The sequence below is a fragment of the Nomascus leucogenys genome, chromosome 9, assembly GCF_006542625.1.
Source record: "Nomascus leucogenys isolate Asia chromosome 9, Asia_NLE_v1, whole genome shotgun sequence".
Classification (NCBI taxonomy): domain Eukaryota; kingdom Metazoa; phylum Chordata; class Mammalia; order Primates; family Hylobatidae; genus Nomascus; species Nomascus leucogenys.
The window spans coordinates 91,110,584-91,130,175 of record NC_044389.1 but is presented as its reverse complement, the minus strand read 5'-3'; the positions used below and the strand labels follow the sequence as shown (position 1 = coordinate 91,130,175).

The 19,592-nt window shown below is 36.8% G+C and overlaps 1 protein-coding gene across 2 annotated transcripts in view; it reads left to right on the top strand.

The window, feature by feature from the left end:
• Nucleotides 1-19,592, top strand: part of COL25A1 (collagen type XXV alpha 1 chain) — a 503,960-nt gene that overhangs the window by 457,286 nt on the left and 27,082 nt on the right. Inside the window, exons 23-30 of one of the 2 annotated variants that reach the window (XM_012499352.2) lie at nucleotides 907-951; nucleotides 4,381-4,425; nucleotides 6,998-7,078; nucleotides 7,965-8,027; nucleotides 8,645-8,695; nucleotides 11,476-11,502; nucleotides 15,008-15,088; nucleotides 18,821-18,856. In XM_012499352.2, coding sequence (XP_012354806.1) covers nucleotides 907-951; nucleotides 4,381-4,425; nucleotides 6,998-7,078; nucleotides 7,965-8,027; nucleotides 8,645-8,695; nucleotides 11,476-11,502; nucleotides 15,008-15,088; nucleotides 18,821-18,856 — 429 coding nt within the window. Of the gene's footprint in view, nucleotides 1-261; nucleotides 286-906; nucleotides 952-4,380; nucleotides 4,426-6,997; nucleotides 7,079-7,964; nucleotides 8,028-8,644; nucleotides 8,696-11,475; nucleotides 11,503-15,007; nucleotides 15,089-18,820; nucleotides 18,857-19,592 lie in introns of both variants that reach the window. The other variant, XM_003257720.4, reaches the window with a different exon arrangement.

Genomic DNA, 19,592 nt, shown 5'->3' with positions numbered 1-19,592 from the left:
ATCAGCTGAATTAAAATTTTGACATTTCTTTTTCTTCAGCCATAGATTTTTAAAATAGGATTCTAAAAATAATTTTTAAAAAATCTCTACAACTATACTGTATTGAAGATAGGATAATATGTTCTCAGTATCTTGTCAAATCCTTATAAGATATCAGACTAGCCAAACATATTCAAAAAGTTGATTATTTCACAAATGTATTACTGTACTTTGGCACACAAAATAGATAACTCTGTCTTTGTCAATACATTTTCCCAACAGAGGATTACCACCTTAACTGTCACGGTAACTCCTATTGCATGCTTTCTGTGGTTTGTGGTTTTGTATTTGGTGTTGATGCATGCCAGCCAACATGGTACTAATGTAGCTATTTTTTTTATCTGATACTTAATTTTATGTTTTCTTGTATTAATAATCTTTTACATTTGCTCCAGTTGAATCACTTTGTCTGCTTAGTGAAAAGGTCAAGAAAAAAGTGATTGCTAATTTTCTTAAAAGTCTCTGGCCTTATCTGAACAATATAGCTTTATTCTTTAGGGTTTGGGAAATCAAAGCCTTTGGGGTGGAGGGGTAAGGAGTGTATGTAGAAACAAAGCTAATATTCATAGGCTAATTCATCCCAATACGATGAGTGTGGAGCATGGCAGCAATTTTACATTACCTTACCGAATCTACCCGGAAGCACCTTCCATATTATTTTGACCTCAAATGTTTTAATATTTTAGCATATAAATAGGTGTTTTTTTCTAATTATGTAACTAGTAAAATTTTTCCTCATTGCAAATTTATATTTGGGGATATCTGATTATGATAGAAATAAGGAAGGTGTATAGTGTGCCTATTTAAGGCATGAATTTTAATACATATAATTACTACTTTTAAAAACTGTGCTTTTTCTTGATTTAGGGTCCCCCTGGACCTCCTGGACCTCAAGGAATACAAGGGCCAAAGGTTATTCTTTATTTACTTGTTTCCATTTATCACATGCAGTGCAGAGAATCCCACATTAAGTATATGCATCTTTGAAAATCAGTCTTACAAAATGCTGAAGAAGCTGAGATCAACAGTATTGTTTTAGAGAGTGAAGAAAAGAAATTGAGATCTGGACTGAAGGAAGACAGAAAATTAGAAAAGAAGAAGGGAAAATAGGAAAAGAAGACAGAGAAATTTAATTTAGGGGAAGACATTGAAAAAAGATATTAAACAAGGGAAAAACAAGTTCACCAGAAATTATAAATGTAAAAAACACTAAATGTGGTGTATGAAAACAAAAGAAAATGTTTAATTAAAGGAGGGTTAGAGAAAATTTAACTTGACACCAAGAAAGATCCTTGCTTCTAATGCTTTTGTAATAAAAAGAGTAAGAAAAGTTTTAGTATGGTGCATTCACAAATCAAAACTTTAGGAGTCATTTTTCATAATGCATTCTTTATTATATACTTTCAGACATTTTGCCATTTAAATCTTATCTAATGAAACATACCAACTAAAAATAGTAGAAGGCTAGAATTGCTTGCTTATATCTAAACTTTGTTGATGGCTTTATCCCTCCAAACTGAAGCTTAATCATTCAACCATATTTGATCAATTAACACACGGCCAGTGATTCTGGCTTTTCAGAACTGAGCTACATGTGTTGAAATATGACTTTCGTCATTGGATTCTTGTAGGAGATTCAAGTTATTTCAAAATTCATCTTTTGTTAATGCTTCTTAAGGCAGTTTATTTGCTAAGTCTATCATAACACATACACACGTATCAGCTTTCATACTCTCTCAAGATACTTAAAAACAGAAATCTAGTATATAGAAACTTTATTTTTCTATTATATAAAGGAGTATAAATTACAATATTACTGAGCTCCTTGCCTATATATTTAGAACATAGATCCTAATTTCAAATGGATTTCATGTATAGTATTAATATAAGGTGTGGGATTTTTAACTTTCTATTTCTCCAGCACATTCTGGTCCCTTAGAGACATAAAACAAAAAAACTATACATACTCTTTATTCTTGGTGAGCAACACTGCCTGGATCCCCATTCAATAATATCTTGGTGAGCTGGACTAGATATCCTAGAAGGAAATCTGCAATTTCTTTTTTCCTTTATGTAGAACCAACCAAGTGTCTAAGTTCATTATTTCACCTCCTCACTTGACTAAGACTCCAGAACCAAAATTGTCCCCAAAGCTAAATACATATCTCATTTCCCACAAACCTCAAAAGTTTCCAGGACTTTTCTCTTCTCTACAGTCCAAAGGCCTAGAGAAGCCCCAAAGGCACCCATTCTTTGACCCAAAGAGGCAAAAAGGACCTCCTAGGTAAAAAATCTGTATCACTAAAACCTATAGTCCCTTGGTTTTATAATCCAATTGCTATTCATGTATTAATTCAGTTATTCAGTAAGTAATTTTTGAGCCTCTACTCTATGGTAAGGACTAATATCTAGTAAGGATACTAGAAAGAAATTCCAATAAAGGGCTTATGGCCTAGGGAGGGAGATAGGCAAAAAAAGGTACAATTATTAATAGAGTAAGTGCATAGAAGGTCCCTCTAAGTCTTAAGAGCCAAGGGTGGCTTTGAGTTGAAACTGAAAGACAGGAAGAAGTTGCCCAGATGAATATCTAGACAAGCAATATGGAGGAGGGTTGAGTCATTCTCACTTACCTCCTACCCTTGCTGTCCTTCCCAGTATGCTATCATCCCTATCCCACCCAGCCCACAATGGTCTTATAATTGAGATCTTGTGTTAGTTGATATAGTCCTTTATGTCTTTCATGATCTGTCCTTGAGAAGGTTGGGATAATTGGGGTGGAATGTAGCTATGACCAAGAGACAGCAAAATGTAGCCTGAGTCAAGTATAGAACCCCTTCTGATCTTGGAACTCAGACTGAATGGGAACTTACTAAATTAGTATTTCTCCTTCATTTGTCACACAAGAATTGTTTGATTCCTTACACATCAAATAACTCTTACGAACCCCATTTGAGGGGTGAAGGATAAATGAATAACTCATGAATTATGTTTTTCTTTTAAACACTTGTGAGTCATGTTTTAAAGGGAAAAGTCTAGCAAAGCCATCATTATTGGACCCACAGTGCTGACAAGTATTCAGACTCTGAATGAAACTAGGGCTTAGCCAGGTGCATCCAACCTCAGCAGACTTGTTTGTGGCAAAATAAACTTTGCTGCTACCACAAAGAGCAGGAAATCTGAAATAAGAAAAGGCCCTTCCCCCGCCACTTTTCTTGCTTCATTTGTTTATAACCACAAGATCATGCCTTCCTTAAACACTGGAAAGCTCAAATTTCATGCTGTACCTCATAGCTCTTAAAGTTTTTACCAGGGAAAGGATCTCTAGCCATTTCAATATTGTGGTTTATAGTATCACCAAACAGGCCTTTCTAGAAAATACAGCCTCAGGTCAGCTCCTTTGGAAATCTGTCTGTGAGGCAGGCCTCTCACACTCAGAAGAGCTGTTTTTACAAAGTTTCCACAGTGTGGGATTCAGGGATATTTGTAATGGGATCCACATAAATGACTCATTGATATAAAATAATGCTTACTTTTCAAGGAATTTATTTAGTCACCTTTCAAAACTGAAAAGTGACTAAACATTTGCTGTTCGATTAACTTTCTGGCATATTGTATAAATTTGCTTTTAATGGAACATCTTCAGTTTAAAAAAGCAAACAAAAATATCTATATTTTGAGTTTGTCAAAAATCCTTATAAATCATAACATGAATAGTAAATTTTAATTCATTCATAACACAGTATAAGAAATTGAATTGATCCAAAAGTAATTTTATATGGATTAAGATATCTGATTTATGATATCCTTCAGTGAGGCTTTTCTGGAAATTGCACACTCACAATCATGAATTTGTAACTAACTGAACTGTGCCAATTAAAATATTGTTGCAAATTCATGGGGCTTTGCATTTTATTTTTTTAGGTTAACTGTTATGTTTTTCTTTTTACTGAAATTGGAAAGTAAGAGAAATCATACAGAGGTTGTATGGAGAAAAAAATTAACTAACTGAAGCAGATAGGTTGTTGCTATAGGATATGGTCAGCTATCAAATTATGTTATCAGTTTTCCTTGATCACTCTTTTTTAGCCTGCATCTCACATGGAGAAAAAATAAAAACACTAAAAGCATTGGATCTTAGCTACATGTAAATACTATACATAATCTTGAAGAAATGTTATTACTTCCCTTAGTTTAGATATGTGCTATAATAGAATATTCTTGGGTTATGATGTATTTGCTGAAAGTCAAAGTGTACTGTTAACCAACTAGCATCATTTTTTTATGTAGTGCAGTATGTTACCAATGAGAATGGAGGCAAGTCATCTATTTTTATCTTAATAGGGAGAGCAAGGATCTCCAGGAATCCCAGGAATGGATGGAGAGCAGGTAATTTTCAAAGATATATGTTATTATTTAAACCATCATTCTTGATTACTACTTTTATTGTAGGTTTGAAGCCAAAATGTCATGAGCGTTGATATTTGATACCTTCTTTCTTTTAACCATTTGTTCCAGAGACTTCGTTGACTCTAAAAAGCAATTAGTTTGAAATTAGACATTAGTTTTCTCTGCAAAAACATCTAAGCCATATGATACTTCAGTTTTGTACTTAATACTTTATATCAACCTACCAGCGACTCCCCTGCAAATTTTTAATAGACTCGTAAAATCATTACCTTAGTAAAACTAGCCTAATTTTTGTCAGTGAATACAAATATGTCAAGATTAAAATCAGTGACCAGAGTTTCCACAAAACTAAATCTTGCCTATTATATGCCTTATTTAGACAATATTTTCTTTTCCCAAATAAAGATGACACCTAATCCCTAGATCCTTAGAAAATACAGAAACAAGCAGGGAACTTGTAGATTGACAGAGTATGGTAGTATATCTCTGAGGGTTCCCTCTAAAACAGAAGTCAGCAAGCTTTGTTAATAAAGGTCCAGATAGTAAATGCTTTAGGCTTTACAGGCCACATATAATCTGTGTTGAAGTTTCCTTTTTATTTATTTATTTTTGGTTAACACCTCAACATTTTTTTTTAAATTCACTCTGTACAGAAACAATCCCTGGGATGAATTTGGCCTGTGAGCCATGGTTTGGTGACCCCTGCCCTAAAAGAATCTTGAGTTGGAGAATGTGGACAGTATTCAGAATGTGGAATGGAATCAAAAGGGTTAATTTCAAGATCTTTAGTGTTTTCTTGATTTCCATTATTTACCCAAGAAATGGCTAAAATCAGGAAAATCATAAGAAATCAAAAGGATTCTTAATACAGTTAGTGAACATATACTCGTCAGAAGAAAGTATTAGGAAAATTATGTTTAGGAGATATTATTTTTACTATCAGAGTTATATGCTGAAATAATAATAATGCCATATTAAATGAACATGTGGTAAACAAAAACATAGATACCTTAGATGATTTGCTATATCATAGATCACTTAGAATTTTAAAGTCTGTCTATGTTATTTCTCTGACCATTGGTCATTATAAGTAATTAATTTGACATGCATAATGATATACAATATGGCTCCTACAGATATAGTAGCTAGCTTTTTTTTTTTTTCTTCTGTAGGCTTTGCAAGGTCTTCTTCTATCACAAAGTACAGTGGGTTGCCGTCCTGCTGCTATCACTAGATCCCTAAAAATAATCCAGGTCTTATTAATCAGTAAGATCCATCTATTCATTCAGGCACCTACTCACCCATTGGGTAATTCTGAACTAGGTGCTATTAAATAGGTACAGTTAACAAGAAAAGTTCCTTTCCATAAATAATTTTTCTCCATAGTTTTTAACAAAGAAAAGATAAACAGGTTTGTGCAGCCTAGAAGCCCCTTACCATAATAACTATGATCATCTCTACTGAAGAATGAGCCATCAGTGTATTGAAGTGAGTTTCCTAGGATGAAAATGCTTAAAAATATAAATTAATGTCAATATTAATATTATAAAATTCAGGGCAGGCATGGTGGCTCATGCCTGTAATCCCAGCACTTTGGGAGGTCAAGGTGAGCAGATCACCTGAGGTCAGGAGTTTGAGACCAGCCTGGCCAACATAGCGAAACCTCGTCTCTACTAAAAATACAAAAATTAGCTGGGCATGGTGGCACATGCCTGTAGCCCCAGCTACTTGGGAGGCTGAAGCAGGAGAATGGCTTGAATCCAGGAGCCAGAGGTTGCAGTGAGCCAAGATCGTGCCATTGCAGTCCAGCCTGGGTGACAGAGTGAGACTCTGACTCAAAAAAAAAAAAAAAAAAAAAAAAAAATTACAAAATTCAGATTTGTTAACATTCAAAATGCATATTTATCTATTTCCTCACTGTAAAGGAGAATAAAAATACCATTCTGACTCACCTCATAGAGACATCATGAGAACAAAATAAGAACACTGTGAAGAGGTTGTCATACTTTTAAGCATTGATTGAGCGTTAGTGTGCGGTAAATGATCCAATGATTTACCAGTCTGTAGACTGGACCATTGAAAACTGATGGTGACTGGAACTTCTGCCTGCAGTTAGGAGGGAGGGGAGTATAGTGGGTAGAGATGAGAGAAATTTGGACATTTGTTATTATATAACACTAGGTCCCAGTTCAAAATACGTCCTGTATTGTTGAGAATTAAATCTATTAAGTTGTGTTCAGGTCTGGTGAGATAGAATTAGCTGCCAGGTAAAAATACAAAATCAGGAGAAATTATGTCAAAACCTAAGTTCATGGTTTTCATGCTTAAATGGCCTAATAGAACTTAATCTATTTCATTACAAGGAGAAATAGTACTGATTGCATGTAGAAGGTTGCTGTAAGAAATAACTCTCCCTAAAAACAAAAATCAGAATCATCTCAACATTAAACCCACCTATTAACGAAATTGATCTGGAATTCTATTTTCCCTAGGATGTAATTATCAGGGGTCAGTATGCTGCTTACATGCCAACCCTATCTATCATTTTTAGGGACTCAAAGGCTCAAAGGGAGACATGGGGGACCCAGGTATGACAGGTGAAAAAGGAGGAATTGGACTTCCTGGATTACCGGTATGTTTATACTTTCTCTTTGTTTATACTTTTTATGTTATGTTCTTATTAAGATAAATTAAACAATCAGAAAAGAGTTATATTATTAGCTCCAATCTCATCTAGTGGTTCATCTAATATTTTTGTTTTGAAATATATGAGGTATTATTGGTTAATTACTCTAGGGAACTCAAATTGTAAGGCATGTAACCAAATGAATTAAAAGTAAGCCTTCATGTTTTCCTGAATTGTTTTCCCTAGAAGATAATAAAATAAACATAGTTGGCCACTTTAATTTAGTATGCATAAGATGGTGGTAACTGGTTATTGTAAAATAAACCATAATAAAGAAATGAGCCAAAAAATATAGGACAATTAAAAAACAAATTACTCTGGAAAGTGTCCTCTGTGTGTATGGTACTATGGAATGGTGTTTTATGGTTTTACACATAATTCTAACTGAGAATTTGGAGGAGAAAATGTAAAAATTGTTTTAAAAAATGCAGTAAACTCCACTGCCTTAGACTTTTTTATAAAACAAGGAAGTATATAAATGTCAGTGAAAACTAAGTTAAAAGACTTACCTTTGCTGTTTAAATTGCACACCACTATAAAAGATATAACATTTATAACTCAATGTATTTAACACTGTATGTCTTTAACCAATCAAGCTCAAACTAGTTTTTATTTACTTTATATTTTATTCTACGTATCACCCATAATCCTAGGGATTTTAATAAGCTTGCTATTTTAAGCTAGAATTCAAGGAGATAAATCCTTCTTTTATGTAGCAAGTGCATAATATTATAAAATGTCAAGAGAACAGTGGGTTTGGGGAGAAAATTCAGTTGTCTCTTACACTGGAAATAACTGTACCTGCTTAACTCTGCTTAATGGTTATTTGTAGGGAGCCAATGGAATGAAAGGAGAAAAAGGAGATTCTGGAATGCCAGGTCCACAGGGTCCTTCTGTAAGTCCATGGTGGCTGAACTTCCATGGTTCTGAACCTCCTCACACGCTGACCTGTTACTTACCTATTCCACCTCTGCCAGATGGCTGCACAACAGTAGACAGACCTCAAACCTCTTGGTTTGTCAAACTGTAAAAGAAACATCCGTCAGCCCTGCACAGTGAGAGACAAAGTATATCAGAGGTCTGAGGCAGAAGCAGGTTTTCAGAGGACTGTCTAATCCTGAGGAAAAAAATCAATGGTTTTCTCATAACAGTGGATAGATCTTTGTGAATATAGAACATACTTGTTTGTTTCTCCAGAGCCCTGCTTATGCTTAGTGAAATATTTGAGTTTGATAGTAGTGACATTATAGCATTTCATGGTAATTAGTTGCTTCCTTTTCTTTTAACATAGTTTTCATTTATTCTGGCTTTTGGAGCACTTTTTTTTGGAGTTTTTTTTTTAATTCTCAAAGGGAATTTCTAAATCTAGAGAATCAAACACATCACTTATTCCAGTATCTTTCTTCCTCTCCAACTACTAATGGCCTTAGCAGAACCCCAGCACAAGATTCAAGTTGAACTGCCTTATCTAAATGAAGTAACCAAATACATTTTTATTTTTTGGACATACAGATCATAGGCCCACCAGGCCCACCAGGTCCCCATGGTCCACCTGGCCCCATGGTAAGTTTCCCTTCTTTCTAAAATGTAATTGCTTATTTATGAGCATGCTACTAGAGAGAACATGAACACCTCCCTCTGAACAGCCAGCTTGTATTTTGTACTACTCTCTGTGGAATGGATGGAAAATACCAGGTGCTTTGAGATATATTAACTTTACAGTGTTGTCATTCACTCTCCCAAACACATATGTTGGGAAGAGATAGAGTAGTTTTGCGATAGAGGTGAGGAAAGACAGACACATATAGCAAGCTCTACTACAACCTTACAGCGTGAACACTGGCAAATCATTTTATCCAGCTACTCCTCTAACCTGATACCAGCAGAATAAGATTTAGAATCGGCTGGACACAATGGCTCATGCCAACACTTTGGGAGGCCGAGGTGGGCAGATCACTTGAGGTCAGGAGTTACCAGCCTGGGCAACATGGCAAAACCCCATCTATAAAAAAATACAAAATTAACTGGCCGTGGTGGCACATGCCTGTAGTCCCAGCTGCTCAGGAGGCTGAGGTGGGAGGATTGCCTGAGCCCAGGGAGGCCGAGGTTGCAGTGAGTTGTGATCGTGCCCTTGCCCTTTAGCCTAGGAGACAGTGAGACTCTATCTCAAAAAAAAAAATAATAATAATAATAGTAGTAATAGCCATTAAAGAATGTTTCTGAAAAAGTTTGAGGTTTGAACTCTTTAATGAAATGTTCAATAGGAACACTTATTTATAAGGTATCAAAACATCACATTGTATCCATAAATATATAGTTATTATGTGTCAATTTTAAAAAAGAATATTTGTAAAATAGTATGATAAAAATTGAAGCTTACTTCCTCAGATAACATATATTGTTAGATCTTTTCCTTCTTACTTTTATGATACTTTGATTGATTCATTGAGCCAGGGCCAGTGTTAACTGCAGGTGTCTTGCAGTGGCCAGTGGTGACAGTGACCCTGCCCTCAAGAAACTGATGTCCAGTGAGGAAGGCAGCCATTAAGCAAGTATAATTCTCTAAATGTCAAACCAATGACAGTTGTGTTAAGGTTAGAATGTCGAAGGCAGAATGCTTCAAATGCTTTTGACCGGGCAGAATAAGAGCAAGTCAGGCAGGCTAGAAGCTCACATGTGTCTCTCAGGTGTCAATAAATTAAAAGACTTCAGTATTACAGAATAAGTAAATTATGGTCACTCTTTCCTCCCATTGCACAAGAAAGAGCATTATTGGAATGATCTAAGCCAAGAGCATAGCCAGTGACTAGCTCCATTTCTATTTTATAACATAAACAATTATTATTGACCTTATTTTCTTTTTCTTCTTCTTCTTTCTTCCTTCTTTCTTCTTTCTTCCTCTTCTTCCTTTTTTTTTTTTTTTTTTGAAACAGGGTCTCACTCTGTCACCCAGGCTGGAGTACAGTGGCACGATCATGGCTCACTGCAACCTCTACCTCCTAGGCTCAGGTGATCTTCCCACATCAGCCTCCTGAGTAGCTGGGACTACAGGCACATGCCACCAACCATGCCCAGTTAATTTTTGTATTTTTTGGATAGATGAAGTTTCACCACATTGCCCAAGCTGGTCTCAAACTGCTGGGCCCAAGTGATGCACCCGCCTTGGCCTCCCAAAGTGCTAGGATTACAGATGTGAGCCACCTTGCCCAGTGTGACCTTATTTTCTTAAAACTAGATGGTTCATTAAGAATTAAGCAAATGGCATACTTTTGGCTTTTTTAAAATACTCCCTCTACTATAAGATAGAAGGTTAAATTAGAAAATGCTACAGCCTGTTCATATCATAAAATTAATTAGTTTAGAGGAATTTTAAGCCATTATTAAAATGAGGTAAGAATACCTGATAAAGTAACAGCCATTTCCTGAAAATGCTTATCTGAAACTTATCGAAAATGAAAATATTATTCTAATGTGGATATATGTAACAAATATATAGGCATTGCTTAATAAAAACTTTTTCCTGCAGTTTTATAATTTTACTGACGGATATTTAAATACTCCTTTCTCCAAATAGTTTGTTTAAATCACTTGAAAGGTTTACAGCAATCCACAGTAACCTTAATTTGACTAGTCTGTATATTTAGATTTTCTACAAAATATGTGTTTTGTAATCCTGATTCATGCATGCATTATGACTTTCTTCCACTGATAAACAATTATTACAAGAGCTTTGAGGAATTTGTTTTTGTAAAAATAAATGCAATCTAAATAACAATGCTTAGCTTTCCTACATAATAATCTTTTCTTTAATCTTAAATAAATGATGCTACAGAATCCCAAACTTGGGTGTCATCTCCTCACTTCATGTCTCCTTTAGATTCTTCAACACCTTGGGTCTGGAGGAGTTAATGGAAAACTTCTCCTCTTCCTTGGCACTTAAAGTCTGGAGCTTCTCTTTGGCAAACTTCTCTTTGAAGTCATATTTTTATTTCATTTAAACTCATGAAGCATCTCACGTATTCCACTCAGACTTTTTAATGGTAATTTGAGTTCAGAATACCTTTTTTTCCTACTTCTTTCTTCCATGTAACCCTGGCGAATTTCTCCCTCCTCAAAGGTATTAGCAGACAGAATTGCTATTAATGAATTTCCTATTACAGAGCAATCCAAGAGGTGGAAGGAACTTTTGGTAGGTAATAAATAGTATCCACTAGCCTGCCTCTACCTATAGCTCAAAAAAGAGGATGCTTGTCTTACATCTCTTTTGTTACGTATATAATATTCACTCCTGCTGCGAAACAGTGAATCAATTCTTAATTAAAAGCTCTGTTTTCCATTTTCAGGGACCTCATGGACTTCCTGGACCAAAGGTAATCCAACAAATCCCTTGATTATTTGATTTCTGCTTCCTTGATAATCATGGAGAAGCATGACAGAAGCATGTCTGTCCTGTCTTATTTATTTGTCAAGTAATATTGATAATCTTTGAGCCTTTAAGCATCCAGATGTTTAAATCTCATAACACAAAATGACTTATAACAAATTTAAATGATATCACCTGGAGATAAATTATTCCTCATTTTGCCTTTTTCCTGGTCACTATGTAAGCTTCTCAAATTACGAATCATAATGTACTCAAGTCAACCATTTAGAAGTGAATCTGATGAGATTCTCAGACTAGTCTAGATGCTTTTTTTAATAGTGTCTCTAGCTGTATATTTGGATGTTATTAATTGATATTTCTTGCTTGCCATGTAGTCATACCACATCTAAATGCTTTGCCTCTCCAGCATCTTAATTTTGTACTCGCTCAGAGGTCATTGGTCTAGAAGCGGGTGGGGTGTTTCAGGTGTGCTATATTGGGAAGACGATCACATCACTTACATGCATTCTATACTTTTGGGTTAAGAAGAGAACAAGGGAGAAAAGCTCCTCTTTGTCAGAATTAGTGTATTTTGCATGATGAAGATGATCTCCACCTGTCCTTTGCCTTAGTCTAGACCGCGAGGACATCCTGGCGGATTAAAATAAGCCCTGAAAGACAAGCTCCCCCTTTCAGGGAGCATACATGATGAAGACTTATGTTCTAATCTCAATCTTGCCAGGCTGTATCACCTTGAGCAGATTATGGACCCTCTCTGATCCTTTATTTACTCAACTGGGTAACTCACCCTACAGTGCTGATAACTTAATGAGGTATGATTATAAAACACTTAGCAAAATATCAGGTGCAGCTGTTGATAAATGTCAAACGACAGCTGTTATTGTTGCTATGTGATACTTGGTTCTGAACAGAAAAATTCTATAACTCATCCTCAACCCTGCTTGAAAGAAGGTTCATGAACTCCTGAAAGTGCATCAGTAGTGAGTTGGTGCAACTTACAGGTAGGGGCTGGGGAGACACATAAAGGCAATGTTGGCACTAGGTGTCACAAAGCCCAGAGGCAGGCCACTGTCGCCTCTAGGGAGGCTGGCTCTCTTTGGCCCACCCAGCTCTAGGGGTGGTGGCAGGTATTGGTCTGACTCAGGAAATCTGGGTTTCCTTTTCCCAGTCAGGCAGGTGACACCCAAGAATGGGTTCATGCCTCTTTATTCTTCTTAGACTACCTTACCTTCCGGTAAGGCCAGTGAGTAACAGTATCTCAGAAGCTTAGACTTTGCGGTGAGAGTACTATCTGAGGGGGTCAGAAGAGAAAGCCCCATCTATCAGCCTTGTGATCTTAGTAGTCATTTAATCTCTCTGGGCCTTTTTCCCCATCTAGACTAAATCAATGCTTCCTACTCATGGATTTTTTTTTTTTTTTTTTTTTTGAGATGGCGTTTCACTCTTGTTTCCCAAGCTGGAGTGCAATGGTGCAGTCTCGGCTTGCTGCAACCTCCGCCTCCTGGGTTCAAGTGATTCTCCCACCTCAGCCTCCCAAGTAGCTGGGATTACAGGCACTCACCACCACGCCCGGCTGATTTTTGTATTTTTAGTAGAGACAAGGTTTCACCATGTTGGCCAGGCTGGTCTTGAACTCCTGACCCCAGGTGATCCCCCCACCTCAGCCTCCCAAAGTGCTGGGATTACAAGCATGAGCCACCACGCCCAGCCCTACTCTTGGACTTTAAGATGCCACCAAAAACCAGCCTGGTCTTAATGACTAAGGATAATGCCACCAAGATATTTAATTTCAGAAGTGATTCAGATATGCCATCACCACTGGATTAGGAGATGCCCAAGATGCTTTTGATTTCTAAAATGCAACAATTTATTTTGTCCATACAACCTCAGTTCTTACTTAAATCATAAGTTTCAGATAATTATAAAGTTGAAAAGACCTCATAGATATCTATGCAAGTTCCCTGATTTCATAGATGATAAACTTCAGGCCCAAACAGTTTAGGTTATTTGCCCCTAATTACACAGCTAGTTCATGACAGATCTGGGACTAGAACTTAGGCCCGGACTTGAAATTTGGTCTTTCTGTCACTGGATTTAACCTCAAGTATCTCAAGACCACTTGCTGAAAGTGCACACACATGCAAAGCCACGGATCTCAAATTAGTCACTGACTACTGAGCCTTGGGCTTAATATCGTGTTCTCAATCAGTAGCATTCCCAGGATACTACCTTACCAACACCAGCACATTTGGACTTGCTATTGTGGCTGTACTGCAAACATCCTATCTTAAAAATCCTGAAAATTTTTTATGCCGTGCCAGTGTGTTCATCACTTTGCAACCCCCTTTGAAAGTTCAAATATATAGCATGATTCCATGCATGAATCTAGCTCAGTGTTTCCCAGAATTTCCTGATAAGAATCACCTAGGAGACTTATTAAAGATACCCATTTCTGTGCTACCATGGACTGGGTGGGGCCCTGAACTCTTTATGTTTAACAAGCGCTACACTGACTTATATCATCAGGCAAGTTGAGTAAATACTGCACAGGTTAAAAACCCCTTCTGCCATGTCAGTATAGCCTCTCCCCCTTCCCGCCCCCACCCAGCAAGACTCTATAGGGTATTTGTGTCTGAAATCATCTTTCTTTCACAAGTCCTTCAAGATTTTCTTGGCAAATTAATGTCTACACTTAAGGGTTGAAAAGTATACAGGTCAGAACTTGATATCTAACATGCTGTTACTGATGGAAAATAGGTGTACTGTATTCCTTGGTTTTTAAAAATAGAGTCAAGAATTTATCATTTACCGTGGCTTTTATAATGTCACCCTGAGTTAAATTCATACTTTCTTTATTCTAACATTGGGCAGATGAATAGTTAGTAAAACTACATTGAAGTTCTTTGATCTTCATATTTTCTCCTGGGATTGGTGATTTGTTGATTAGTCCATGTAGGGATCTGACTTGGCAAGGGCAGTGAATGAGGACTTGCTAAATGGCATTACTTCAAACATCAACTGCTACATTTTTAGTTCATTCCCTTGGGCAACATGCTTAAAGGCTTAAAATATCTGTCTATAACCCTGTCCTGCATATTCCAGTTTTCCATTCCAGCAGAGTGGGTTTTTTTTCTACCGATTCTTCTTCAGCATCCTCCACTCGATTGTCTTTGACTTATTTGATCATAAAAATGTGGTATAACGTGAATTTCCTTGAGACAGAATTGAAAAATTTAGGAATTCAACCATACATATTTTTATTGTAAGGAGCACACTTTCTTAGGAGTTTCGATTTCTAGAATATTAATTGTTGATGTCAGTTTAGTAACTATTTTAACTTTAAAAATTAATGTTTGGTGCAAGACAAATCTAGCCTGACTCTGCTGTTTCCTAAAACTGGAATCTGCAACTATTTCAGAGACTGGCTCTCTTCTCTCACAGTTTAAACACCCATAATAGCAACCAAAATTGGCATTTGCTTTTGCATTTAGGGTGAACCAGGGTTAAATGGTGTTAAAGGATTGAAGGGTGAACCAGGTCAAAAGGGTGACAGAGGACCCCTTGGTCTTCCAGTAAGTAAAGAAAACTTTCCATTTTAGTGCAAATCTCAGATTTTTCTTTCTACCCTACATGATAACTCTGGTTTACTCAGCAGCTCATACTGTTGAGGTTTCTGTAATTAGGAAACATACTATGTTAGAGCAGAGCTCAGCTCAGTTTTGTTTTCTCTGATGTCTGCTCTTGTGTCAGAGGAAGACCCACAACAAACAATGCTATAAATGTCCTGTCGTTCTTCAATTACATACATGCCAACCTTCCTCTTTTAGGGCTGACAATTCTTCTTCCATTATCCCCTTCTTTCGAAAGTGTCGTGCTCATTATTTCATAGTTTCTCCCAAATACTTTTTATAATCTAGTGCAGTTTAAAATGCTTCCTCAATTGTTTTTTCTCCTTGGATACCAAAAACTGTAGCCCTCTGTTGGTGGCAGGTATGGAATTGGCCATTGTTGATGAAGTGAGGTCAATGCTGTGGCTCCTTACATTAATCAATCATATCATGTTCTATGTGTTTTATGTTGTTCGTTTTGAAAATTCCCTGTTATGAGGTTCTTGTGGCAATAGTGAGTTGTATAAAAGAAGTATTTTGCAGTTGTTTAGAGATTTTTATTTTTAATGAAGAAGGAATCTCCCCCTGGCTCTTCATTTTCTTTATGTCAGCCTTCTTTCCACAACAACTAAATGGAGATTTTTTAAAATTGTTATTAAATACGAGGCTTTAATTTCAAGCCTTTAATATGCTATCTATTTGGTGAATACAGATACAAATCAACAAAGAACAATATAGATTACATTAGTAAAATATGACATAAAATCAGTAACAGAATATAGTTTATACACAATTTGTAATGTGGGAGGAAAAAAAGGCTGATGACCACTTATTTCATTTTTGCCATGGGTATTATACTTTACGCCAGTTGATAGCAAGTGCCTTACATACATCCAGCATATAGTAGATGGTCAATAGGTATTTATTTATTGAATGACTGATATAAACCTTGTATTAAAATATAGGTTCATTTTATTTATTTATTTTTGAGATGGAGTCTCACTCTGTCACCCAGGCTGGAGTGCAGTGGTGCCATCTTGGCTCACCACAACCTCCATCTCCCAGGTTCAAGCAATTCTCGTGCCTCAGCCTCCCGAGTAGCTGGGACTACAAGTGCACGCCACCATGCCCAGCTAAGTTTTCTATTTTTAGTAGAGACAGGGTTTTGCCACGTTGGCCAGGCTGGTCTCAAACTCCTGACCTCAGGTGATCCACCCGCCTTGGCCTCACAAAGTGCTGGGATTAAAGGCATGAGCCACCAGCCCAGTCTAGAATATAGTTTTAATCACACCAATTAGATCAATAGACCATAGGTATAAAACCTCTATAATATATGCGAGTCATTATTTCAGCATTCTAGGTAGATATAATAGTATCAGTGTAAAATTATTACAATTTCCCCGTTTATTTTCTTTTTTCTTTGTTTGAGACAGCGTCTCACTCTGTCACCCAGGCTAGAGTCTAATGGTACAATCACAGCTCACTGCAGCTTCAAAGTCCTGGGCTCAAGCAATTTATTTTTAAAAATATTTTATAGAGTTTGGGTCTTGCCATGTTTCCCACGCTGATCTCTAACTCATGGCCTCAAACAATCTTCCTGCCTCGGCCTCTAAAAGCTCTGGGATTATAGCTGTGAGCCGCTATGCCTGGCCTACATTTATTTTCAAATGTTATAATAATGGTAACTGAAGAAGGTATCAAAAGGCAAAAGAAAGTTTGGATTTTCTATTTTATTTAAACTTTCAATCTAATTTATTTAAAGTCTGCCCTAATTTAAAATTTAGGGCTATTGATAATTTTTATGCAACATTTAGCTAACAGCTGTACCTATGCTAGCCTTAAACAAACGAACAACAATATACATTTTTATTGTAATTATTGCTAACAAAAGACGTATGTAAGGCCGGGCGCGGTGGCTCATGCCTGTAATCCCAGCACTTTGGGAGGCCGAGGTGGGCGGATCACCAGGTTAGGAAATCAAGACCATCCTGGCTAACACGGTGAAACCCTGTCTCGACTAAAAATACAAAAAATTAGCCAGGCGTGGTGGTGGGTGCCTGTAGTCCCAGCTACTCATGAGGCTGAGGCAGGAGAATGGCATAAACCTGGGAGGCAAAGGTTGCAGTGAACTGAGATCGCACCACTGCACTCCAGCCTGGGCGACAGAGCGAGAGTCTGTCTCAAAAAAAAAAAAAAAAAAAAAGACGTATGTAAGCCGGGCACGGTGGCTCATACCTGTAATCCCAGCACTTTGGGAGATGGAGGCAGGTGATCAGTGGAGATCAGGAGTTCGAGACCAGCCTGGCCAACATGATGAAACCCTGTCTCTACTAAAAACACAAAAATTAGCCGGGTGTGATTGCGCATGCCTGTAATCCCAGCTACTCAGGAGGCTGAGGCAGAAGAATTGCTTGAACCTGGGAGGCAGAGGTTGCAGTGAGCCAAGATTGTGCCATTGCACTTCAGCCTGGGCAACAAGGGTGAAACTCCATCTCAAAAAAAAAAAAAAAAAAAAAAAAAAAAAGATGTATGTATTTTGCAGTTATAGTATGGCTCATAATAGGATTATACAGAAGAAATTTTAAAATAAAAACTCAAAATACTCAAAATGTATCTAGAATAACATCATTGGTAGAGTTTTCATCTGGAATAGATTTTTTTTTCCATTTTGTGTTATTAACTGTATCTGAAGCATAAAATTGGGAAATAGTTCTGCAATCTTGACAATAGAATTTTTAGGGCCAGTGCATTTTCTTTCTTAAATACTCCTTGATCTAACCAATATTTTTAAAGGACTATAAATAAATATTTGGGCTTTGAGACACAAAAACCGTATCAAAGAAATAATTGTGCTTATTCTTGAAACAAGCATTGAAAATGCCATTGTTTAATCATACACTATTTATGTGTAGCCTAGCGTTCAAAGTGAAGGAAAGCATGCATTGTCTGAGAACATTCGATTTTTAAAGTTATTTCCCCCATCAGGCTTTGATGCAAAGATGATTTGAAGGAATTGAGAAACAATTTAGTTTGGAAGTTATTTTTTGCTTGGTCGCACACATTGTTTTCTGGCTTTTTCCCTTTCCTAGAAGTCCCTCTAGTGGAAAGTAGTGTGAACAGTAGGAACAACCCAGAAAACAATGAGTAATTATTGTTCATGTAAAATCCACCAAGAGTCATCCTAACATGTGAAAACCCTGTATTTGTTATTCATAAATACTATTTTAACAAGTATAACCAGAGCTCTTTTTTCTCCTCTGAAATGCTAAATTTGATTGATTATTATAATGAGCCCTTTTTTAGGAAATTACCGTTCTTTTCTCTTCAGAACCTAAAGAAATATATGGTGAATAGCATAGTCTTTAGAAAATGAATTTCATATGGAAATTAGATAGAAGCCTGCAACCGTTATGAGTAACTACTTTGTAGCCCAGTTTATACACTTCATTAGCTTGATTTCTAAATAAGAATTTGTCAAATAGAAATGTCATTAAAATGCCATCATCTGTGGGTTGTTTGTCATGTGGTTTTTTTTTTTAACTAACAATTTGTAGCAATGTGATATTCATCCCAGAACTCTGTAACTGCGTATTATGTTTTTGAAGTGTTACATTTGTTCATCGGTACCTCATACTAATCTCTGTTCTTGTCATTCGTGTTACACCCACCAACCCTGCTACCAACCAAATCACACAGGGAGCATCTGGCTTAGACGGAAAGCCAGGATCCCGGGTGAGTCAGTCCCTTGTCTTGCTCTGACATGTTTTGTGGCTGTGAATCATGTGCTTCAGCACAGACCCCTTTGCTCCATGTCCTCTCATCAAATGATGAGGGTGTACTTAGAGCTGGAGTAAAAGGGGAAGGTGGACAAAGATGGCGGCAAAAAGGGGAAAGGTGGACAGAGGACGGTTGCAACTCTGTCCAGAGAACAGCTAAACTGCCAGGATGTCTTTCTGAAGCTTGTGTTCAAGTCTGGATAATTTGCTAGGTGGGAAGAATGACCAGACTAATGGGCTTCATTGTCGTAGAATCCCAGACAAATTTTTCCAGGACCGATTGACAGACATTCCATACAATTCCATGAGAGCGGCCCTCTGAAGAGATTAAAATAATGTGAAATTATTGTAACTTGCTTTTCCTTTTAGACTGATGTGCATCAAATGTAACTTCTTCCTTGGCACTAACTTTCAATTTCTGTTCATAGAAATGACTTGTCTGTCTTCTGTCATTTTGTCTTTTTTTCTTTGGTTCTTAACAGCTCCAGCTCTTAAATTTCAGCCACAGATACTCAGTATTTAGAAGTCTTCTGAAGGTGAACTTTGAATCCAGGCAGTAAGAAAAATATCAGTTAAGCTGATGAGAATTCAACAACATTAGAATGAATTTAAGACTCTGAATTCTTTCTTATCACAAAGCTCTAACAGAATAAACCAGAATAGTAGAACAGAAATGGGAATACTAAAGAAAA